Source organism: Triticum urartu, chromosome 4, assembly GCF_003073215.2.
Source record: "Triticum urartu cultivar G1812 chromosome 4, Tu2.1, whole genome shotgun sequence".
In the NCBI taxonomy this organism is placed as follows: domain Eukaryota; kingdom Viridiplantae; phylum Streptophyta; class Magnoliopsida; order Poales; family Poaceae; genus Triticum; species Triticum urartu.
In genome coordinates this window covers 443707402-443717103 of record NC_053025.1, presented here as the reverse complement: position 1 = coordinate 443717103, position 9702 = coordinate 443707402, and the positions used below count along the sequence as shown (strand labels likewise).

Sequence of the window (9702 nt, the reverse complement as noted above, 5' to 3'; positions counted from 1 at the left end):
AGAGAGACACCCGTGGAGTCGTCGCAATGGCAACTGAGGCCATGGCAGCCGACTCGCCATCTTCATCATCGTCATCATCCTCATTGTACTCTTCTTGTACCACCAATGCCTTGGGAGGAGTCTTCTTGGTGAAGTTGCTCTTGTTGGGGAACGACTTGGCCTTGTCCTTTCGGATGAGCTTGCCACCATTGTCTTCCCTCTTCTCATACGGGCACTCCGCAACAAAATGACTCACATTGTCACAATTGTAGCAAGTTCTTACATGTTGCTTGCTCTTCGTTCCACTTGAGTTGTTTTTGTTAAAGTTTGGCCTTGAGTTTTTCTTTCTCCAAAATTGCCTTGAAGCGAGTGCCATGTGTTCATGATATGCATACTTTGTATCTTCGGGGTTGCTCTCCTCTTCTTCCTCTTCTTCTTCTTCAACGCAGAGCTTGGCCTTCAATGCAAGGTTGGGCTTCTTTGCCCTTTGAGAACGAAGCACCGCATTGTCGACGGTCTTGTCCAAAATGTTCATGGCCACAAACTCATCCAACACTTCGCTTGAGGTCAAAGTGTGGAAGTCCGGCCTTTGACGAATGATGGAGGACATGGCCTTGTGGTAGGGCATCATTGCCTTGAGGAATTTGCGCTTGATCCAATTGTCATCCTTGCTCCCGTGATCTCGGAGTGAGACTGCAAGTTTGGTTACTCTCCGATAATGCTCACGAGGTTCTTCATCTTCTTTCATTGCAAACTCATCGACCTCATCTTGCACCACTTCATAGTTGGAGCATTGAATGCTTGCGCTTCCCCGGTAGAGAGAGACAACACAAATCCATGCGTATTTGGCCAAGGCGAAGGGCCGAAGATGAGGTAGATCTTCGGGTGGAATTGCATCTTGAATGATGAAGAGAGCATTTTCATTGAATTGATTATCCGCGGCTTCTCGAGGAGTGAAGTTGCTTGGATCATGCGGATAGAACCCTTCTTCAATGATTGTCCAAATATTAGTGTTCACATGATTTAAATGACGTTTAAAGCGGTAAACCCAAGAATCAAAGTCCTCATTTTTCACAATCTTAGGGGGAGGACCGGCATGATTCAAATGAGTGGAAGGAATCAGTCCACCATAAAAAAGTGGTGGTTCCACATGAGCAAAGATGCGGGCGCCATTCTTACCACTAGAAGAAGGAGCCTTTTCACCACTAGCTCCCCCTTATCGGAGGTAGCATCCGTCACCTTGTCGGTGGGATTACCCACTTTCAACGGTGCGGTGGATAGTTTAAGCCCTTCAAGGAATTTAGTAAACATGCTTTCAACCTCGGTCGTCATGGAGGTTTTCAATGTCTCCAAGGCCACATTGAACTCCTCACGAGAGACCGAGGTTCCCCCATCGCCCGTAGACGAGATCGGATTCACACCGGAGTGTTCCTCCACACCGTCTACGGTATCAACCATACTCTTCGGACGGTAAAGTCCTTAATAAAGAGACGAGGCTCTGATACCAATTGAAAGGATCGATATGGTTGACTAGAGGGGGTGAATAGGCAACTGACAATTTTTAGCTTTTCTTTAACAATTTAAACTTTGCATGAAAGTAGATTGTCTAGATATGAAACTAGGTGAGCAACCTATATGATGCAACAAGGATAGGAATACAAGCAAGCAAGAGATATAACACAAATAAGCTTGCACAAGTAAAGGTACGAGATAACCAAGAGTGGAGCCGGTGGAGACGAGGATGTGTTACCGAAGTTCCTTCCTTTTGAAGGGAAGTACGTCTCCGTTGGAGCGGTGTGGAGGCACAATGCTCCCAAGAAGCCACTAGGGCCACCGTATTCTCCTCACGCCCTCACACAATGCGAGATGCCGTGATTCCACTATTGGTGCCCTTGGAGGCGGCGACCGAACCTTTACAAACAAGGTTGGGGCAATCTCCACAACTCAATTGGAGGCTCCCAACGACACCACGAAGCTTCACCACAATGGACTATGGCTCCGCGGTGACCTCAACCGTCTAGGATGCTCAAACACCCAAGAGTAACAAGATCCGCAAGGGATTAGTGGGGGAAATCAAATTTCTCTTGGTGGAAGTGTGGATCGAGGCCTTCTCAACCACTCCCGAGCAAATCAACAAGTTTGATTGGCTAGGGAGTGAGATCGAGCGAAAATGGAGCTTAGAGCAACAATGAAGCTTAGGGTTGGAAGAGATAGGTCAATGGGAAAAAAGGGGACTCCTTTTATAGTGAGGGACAAAGATCCAACCGTTATCCACCTACCAGTCCGCGGCCAGCGGTACTACCGCACCAGGCCAGCGGTACTACCGCAGGGCCACGCGGTACTTCCGCTTGCTGCCAAGCGGTACTACCGCAAGGTCACGTGGTACAACCGTGCAGGCCCGCGGTACTATCGCTGCACCAGCAACAGCTAGGGCAGACCAGTAGCACAAGTGCTGAGGGCGGTACTTCCGCAGGCGCGGTACTACCGCTCCCCCTTGCGGTACTACCGTAAGGCAGGAACCCTCTAGCCTGGGAAGAGTGCGGATAAGGAAACATCCGTGCCTACTTCCGCTGAAAAACGGAAGAAGCAAAATCCCGACACAGTACGACCGCAGAGGGGGCGGTACTACCGCCTGACAGCTAAGCACGGTACTACCGTGGAAGGGATGCGGTACTACCGTGGTAGGCACGAATGTAAAAAATTACATCCGCCCCTACTACCGCGAGGGAGCGGTACTAGTTTGGAGGGCCATGGTAGTGCAGCTCCAAAGGAGCGGTACTACCGCTCCACAGCATGGTACTACCGCTGGTGCCTACGGTACTACCGCTCACCTGGGAGCAGTACTACCGCGAGCCAACACAACAGCAAGAAACAAGGTGACGAGATAACAACGTAGGAAGCTCCAAGGTGCAGGGGAAAGGAGGGGACTAGGAAGAAACGTGTACGGGATGATTCCACCCAAACCTTTCCGATGCGGACCCCCTCTTAATAGTACGGCTTTCCTACGACTCAAATCCACCAAAAAGGAACATAGAAAAGACGCCGTCTTCAACAGTCTTCGAGAGGCACCCAACCATCTTGTGCCTAGCGATGAAATGTCTGGGATACTCAAGGCACACGATTAGTCCGCAAACGCATTGTCATCAATCACGAAAACACCTTAGGGATAAATATGCCCTTATAACCTTCATAATCGTTATAATCTCCGTCCTATAAGAATTAATAATTACTATTTTTAATATTAATACAGACATAAGCGCTCGTATACACATGCATATACTAACCCCTGTGAATCATACACGCACACCCTACCCTTATGAGCATCTTTGAGAGATTGAGCCGGCATATCATCTACGAAGTCACCGTAGGCACCTCGCCGTTGACGAAAACGTCTTCTCCCATTGAAAGCGCATCGCCGAAAATTCTGAAACAAATCCAGGAATAATGCGAGGACCGGGATTTGAATCCTGCTGGACTGGGGATACCACTGTCCCTTTAACCGTCCAACCACATGTTGGTTTGCGAATTAACAATTACTAGTATGTTGTGTGGAAGGGGTCCTCATCCTCGACAGCCCTCGTCCGTTGCACGTTCACATGTGGCCTCTGACGGTGAGGACCAACATGACAAAACGAAAAAGATAGCAGAACGTATTTGAGTTTGACACCCGACTGCGGAACGGGGAAGCTAGACGTTGATAAATCGTGCGTGGAGACTGATTGTACTGCTGGCACCGGAAGGGCGCTCGATCATGTTGCGGAAGTTATCTTCGCTGCTCCTCGTGTTGTTAATTTTTTATTCCACTAGTGCTTGTGCCGATGGAGAACGTTTCAGGTGCACCAGCTTAATTCATGCACCGAATGCTCCGTGGCTATATGAGCCATTGGATGGAAAACAAAGGGATATGACCCGGTTGGTAGGTGGATTGTTGAAACATTGCAGAACAGTCCTTTTATTTTATCAAAATCGACCCACATCTCCTTCTCCTCTAAATAACTTTTGTGTGTTTAATTTTTTTGCTTCGTACAAAAAAGGGATCATATATGTTAAACGAATTGTCTGATTTCGGAAACGTTTTGACTGCCTTCTTTGTTTTGACGAGATCTTTGAATCAAGATTAATATTAGGTATATTTTTGAAAATTCATATTTTTTTGCCTTTTAGAACTTAACTCGAAACTTGACTGATTTTTTTACAAGTTTTGTAATTTGTGTATGAGAAACATCCACCTCTCTCACACGTCGGTCTCACGTGCAACATGCTTCTATTACATCAAGTTTTGAATCAAGTTTCAAAAAGCAAAAAAAAAAAAAAACATTTGTTGGAAACATATTCAATATTGATCTTATTTCAAAGATCTCGTCAAGAACATAATGACAGTCAAAACGGATCTAAAATCAAACATTTGGTTCAAAATATATGAATCGTTTTGTGTTTGGCCAAAAAAATAAACATGCAGATTTCTGATGGGAGTGTCGGCTGTGGCGTGCGGGTTAATTTCTACAAAGTACAAGGTTGTCTCCACAAAAAAGTCATAGTCCAACTTTTGACCAGAATCTAGCCCGTTTCTTTTTCATCTAAGGGCCCAGAATCCACCGGTGCATTGGGTGCACAAATTGGCTTGTGCATCGTCCCAGGACCGACTGTCAGATTACAAGGACATGGACCGTTCATTATACATGCATCGCTTTTGGCAGTTGAGAGGGACATTTCTTGTCGTACAGGTCGTTCGTAGCATCGCGTTGTGACTCATCTAACTGATGAAATTCCCTATCTCGCAACTCCCCAAGAAAAAACAATTTAGCCTGAGAATGTTAACGCAAGAGACCTCCACGTCTCAATTACGATGTCCTTTTTAACCTAAGTCAAGACGTCTCAATTACATGACCGTGAACAATAGGACCAAGGATGCAAGCCGTCGGCGTCCGCATCCATCCGCGTAGCAAAAAATACGCTAATCCTTTTCACTTTAATATATATAAGTTTTCTGTTTGCGATGACAAGTAACACTATGAAATGTTTCTGAGAAAACTTTTAGGAGCTCGTCTAAAAAGATGGCAGTGATTTGTAGAAGATATATGAGATAAAACGACATTTTTTGTTAAGCATTGGTCTAGTCTCGGAATAAGAAAATAAATCAATAGTTCATTTCACGCCATCAGGATTCTGCATTTTACCGATATAAAGATCTGCCTTCCGACCAAAACTCGCAGAGCAACCACCATTTGAACCACTAAGACCTTGATTCATCAAGCATTTCAAGTGGTCGCAGTACACTGTTTGGAGGGCTGTTTTAAGTTGGGGATTGCTGAATAAAATGTAGGTAGAGGGAAGTAAAACTCCAACCATTTTAAACAAAACACAAACTCCAATCCTCCAGTATTACACAACCATGCGAACCAGGAGGTAATGCTGGCGGCGAGAGGGGTGAACAGTCTCACATGTACAGCCCCTCCGGTACACCTTCCTTCTTCTTGAACATTACCTTCTCTTTGGCCTTCTTGAAGTCAGCATGTGTCACCTATAAATAGAAAGGAAGAAGCAGGAAATGTAAAACATGTGAAATCAAAACATAGGAAGGAGCAGGAAATGTAAAACATGCGAAATCAAAACTCCAGCCATGTTCTATTCCTTTTGAGGGGCATCCAGTTATGTTTTTTAACGTAAGAAAATAGAAATACCACCCTGGTCAAGTAAACTATCCAGGAAAGATCAACAGAATGTCTTGGATTACTATCGTTCCTTCACCCCATGTCACAATTCATAGTTAGCTTAGAAGGTTGGGATATAAGAAAGAGCAAGGGATCTGATCCGCAGAGCAACTATGTCTTACCTTCATCCTGCGCTCTCTTAAGGCAAGCAATCCAGCTTCAGTACAAATGGCTTTGATATCAGCACCAGAAAACTCATCTTTGGTCATCACAAACTCTTCTAGGTTCACATCTTCTGCCAATGTCATCTTAGCAGTGTGTATCTGCACCAATAAAACACTAGGTAAGAACAAACACAGGTTCCAAACAAACACCTAGTAGAGCTAAATATTTAGAAGAAAAGCACCTGAAAGATACGCCGTCGTGTTTTAATATCTGGTAATGGAAATTCAATCTTTCTGTCGATTCGGCCTGGTCGAAGCAAAGCTGGGTCAAGGCTCTCAATGCGGTTTGTGGCTAGAATAACCTTTACATCTCCTCTTGAATCAAAACCATCGAGCTGATTTAACAACTCCAACATGGTTCTCTGAATCTCACGCTCACCACCTGAATGAGCATCATACCTATAACAAATAACAACTTGATTCAACTCATTGATAACTATAACAAAAAACAACTCGATTCAATTCATTTTTCACGGGAACTCCACCATCTTTCTTTTTGGGGTACAAAGAAGAATAACCATCCTAGAGTAAACTTCAAATACGTGGTATATCTTACCTCTTTGTTCCAACTGCATCGATCTCATCAATGAAGACAATTGAAGGAGACAGATCATCAGCCACCCTAAACAGTTCTCTTACAAGCTTGGGTCCGTCACCAAGGTACTTCTGGATCAACTCACTCCCAACAACACGCAAGAATGTTGCTGATGTAGAATTGGCAACAGCCTGCCACAATTTTATACAATAAGATAAAGTTGCACTATTACAAAAGACATAATAACGTGCTTAACAAGCTTTTAGCGGGTTCACTAATTTATTAGTGGAAAAGATGCTTAAGTGAAGCAAAATATGGAATCTTTGCCCAGTGGAAAGGATAAAAAGGCACAAACCTTTGCAAGTAGAGTTTTCCCTGTTCCAGGTTCCCCGTATAGTATGACTCCCTTCGGAGGCCTGATCCCAATGTCCTCATATAGCTCAGGATGTGTCAAAGGAAGTTCCACTGCCTCTTTGATCTCTTGAATTTGGGCATCCAAACCACCAATGTCAGCATAAGACTCCAAAGGTGCCTTCTCAACTTTCATGACAGAAACCATAGGATCAACTTCATCTTGCAAAATTCCAACCACCGAGAGAACCTGACAGAAATGATATCAAGTTTGCTTCTCAATAAAGTTCTAAATGAGTCGCATCAAACAGACCTATAATTGTTCTGTTCATATAAAAGTGCATTGAGATATTAAAATTGGAATGAAACTGAAGATCTAGAGATGCACCCATTGGAAATAAATCTAAACACCAGTAGAAATATATCATTATTAACCACACAAAGAATATAAGAGCTGAAGACACAAACAAAGATTAAAGGAAAACACATACTACAAAGAGAAATACTGCAAGAAAATTACTGCATTTAATGGTGATCATAGTGTTCGTTAAGAAAGCAATAACAGAAATTTTGCTTTAAAGTTTGAATATGGAGTTAAGGTGAACAGGTGTTTGCTTTTGCAACTGTCAATTGTTGACGATCGTTTGTGATAATATTCAGGCCAGAAAGTGGTCAGCATCATATATAGATAGACAGACAAGGTTGGTACTTATCCAACTATATAAGTTAAAAAATATCCCTAAAGAAATCAAGGAAATGACACTTAGCAATGAAACAAAACAAGTTTGCAGAGACAACATAAGCATTGTACTCCCTCCGTTCCTAAATATAAGTCTTTTTAGAGATTTCAATACGGACTACATACGGATGTATATACACATATTTTACAGTGTAGATTCACTCATTTTGCTCAGTATGTAGTCCATATTGAAATCTCTAAAAGGACTTATTTAGGAACGGAGGGAGTATTACAAACTATAGTGCAGTTCATGCATAGATATCTTCATATATATATAATCAAATCACGTGTCACGGTTCAGCACGTACGCAACAAGTTTCATCTCAATTCCGATGTTTCGCCCCATGGCCCCACCCCACAAGTCCCAATGTCATCAAAATGCCCCGAGTTCTAACTCACTACAATATTGTCAGCCTCCCTTCACAAATGTTACCGTTCCAATTGGATCAGTTCTACCTCACTCCAATGTTGTCAGCCTCCCTTCACAAATGCTATCTTATCAAAAGCCTCTAGAACCAAGGAAATTACCAGCATCACAACAAAACACTAATCTGAACTCGCCCTAGGTTTTCTCGCGGTCAAAACTATTCAATTCTAATCCATGTTCGAGTCCATCAGATAAATGCAGATTTTACAGATTCGTACCTTGTTATGCATCAGTATGGAGCATCCCGGCTCCAGCTGGTCCTTGTCGACGAACGAGAGTACGCTGACATAGTACTCAGGCCCAACGGAGGACGAGACGATGGCGTGGCTCTCGTCGATGATCTCCTCGAGCGAGCCAACGCTCATAGGGGTGCCGCGGAGGTCGTCGACCTTAGATCGGTCCTCCTCCGTCTTGTCTTCGCTGGGGCGCAGCCGCTCCTGGCTCGCGACGAACTCCTCCTCCATGAGAAGGTAGTCCTTGACGCGGTCCAGCTTGAGAAGGCGGAGGCGGCACTTGGAGAGCGGCGCCACGGGGGGCAGCCGCGCCGCCGCCTCGGGGCCCCTCTGTTTCCGCTGCTTGCGCCCCACGCGCGACGGTGCGGCGGGGGGCTCGAACTTCTTGTCCTTCTTGTCGCCGGCGGCACCGTCGCCCGGCTTGCGGTCACCGGGGAGACCGCCCTGCTTGCCCATGCCGCCTGGAGAACCCTGCCCCATCGCCGCCGGCTGGTTGCTTCGATTCGAGGGTTAGGGTTTGGGTTGGGAGAGATAGAGAGATCGGGCTTTCTTTTACTACGGTGCTTCGATAAGACCGATATATAGTTTTCTCGTTCTGTATAATCTTACTCTCTTTTTTTCCTCTCCACGCCTATGTACTTGGCTAGGAGTACTTCTATAAGAAAAAAAAAAGTGATATACCTATGACATCCAGGCCGTCGTCTTTATTTTGTTACAGCTCTGGTAGAAGTGATATACTCCCTCCTTTTTCGATTTATAAGGTTTATCTCAAAATTTTAGTTTTTTCATTTTATAAGGCTCAATTTGGCTGTTTCCCATCACATGTTCAAACTTCAAGGTGCATTAAATCATTTCATGCAAGTATTAAGAGAAAACTGACCAATGCATGCATTGCAATTAATGCATTCGTAAACATAATTTTTTGAGGAAAACAAAAGCATTAATTGGGTGATATTGCAAACTACAAAAAATATTCTACCACTCATCATCTATCTTGGTTGGTGAGATTTTTAAATTGAGCCTTATAAACCGGAAAGGAGGGAGTACCTCGTGACATCCAGGTTGTCGTCTTCATTTTGTTTACAGCTCTGATCGTTCATCTTATAATATTAGCGAATCCTGGAAAAAATGAAAACACGTTGCCATCTCTGAAAACGATTTTACGGTGTCACGGTCCGTGCAAAACAAATGTTGTAAAAGCATACCGTAATTTTTTTCTTCATCTTCCCCAACGAGCTAAGCGCCGCTCGATAAAGCGCTCCGGCTCCCATCGCCGCCCCCACCCGGCTCGGGCCCTCGCCTGGCCCTCCTAACACTGGGCTCTCCCGCCTCCTCCCGTGGAGGTATTGTCATGGGGGAGCTTCCATGGATTGTGAGCACGGCCACTCCCGCCTGGCTCGGGCCTTCGCCTAGCTCTCCCAGCGATGGCCTCCTCGCCTCCTCCAGTGGAGGTGCTCCCATGGGCGGCTTGGCCATCGAGATGCTTTCATGAAGGTGCTTAAACAGGCAACGATTTCGTAGGAAATTGGTCATATCAAACCTTCACACTGGAAATCGAATATT

The 9702-nt window shown here is 44.8% G+C and overlaps 1 protein-coding gene across 1 annotated transcript; it reads right to left on the bottom strand.

Moving 5' to 3' along the window:
• Nucleotides 1–5203: 5203 nt before the first annotated feature.
• LOC125551955 (26S proteasome regulatory subunit 4 homolog) lies at nt 5204–8717 on the bottom strand. The gene is made up of 6 exons (XM_048715379.1): nt 8125–8717; nt 6745–6990; nt 6411–6580; nt 6037–6253; nt 5813–5953; nt 5204–5500 (listed from the first exon to the last, which is right to left on the bottom strand). The coding sequence occupies exons 1-6, from the start codon at nt 8617–8619 to the stop codon at nt 5417–5419; spliced, it is 1353 nt and encodes a 450-aa protein (XP_048571336.1). The 5' UTR covers nt 8620–8717; the 3' UTR covers nt 5204–5416.
• Between the last annotated feature and the right edge of the window lie 985 nt (nt 8718–9702).

Excerpts from the sequence above, each read along its gene's own strand:
- LOC125551955 (XM_048715379.1), bottom strand. The coding sequence starts at position 8,619 with ATGGGGCAGGGTTCTCCAGGCGGCATGGGCAAGCAGGGCGGTCTCCCC. Across the intron at positions 6,254-6,410 it reads GATGCAGTTGGAACAAAGAG|GTATGATGCTCATTCAGGTG; the intron begins GTAAGATATACC and ends TATTTGTTATAG. Across the intron at positions 5,954-6,036 it reads CACGACGGCGTATCTTTCAG|ATACACACTGCTAAGATGAC; the intron begins GTGCTTTTCTTC and ends TTATTGGTGCAG.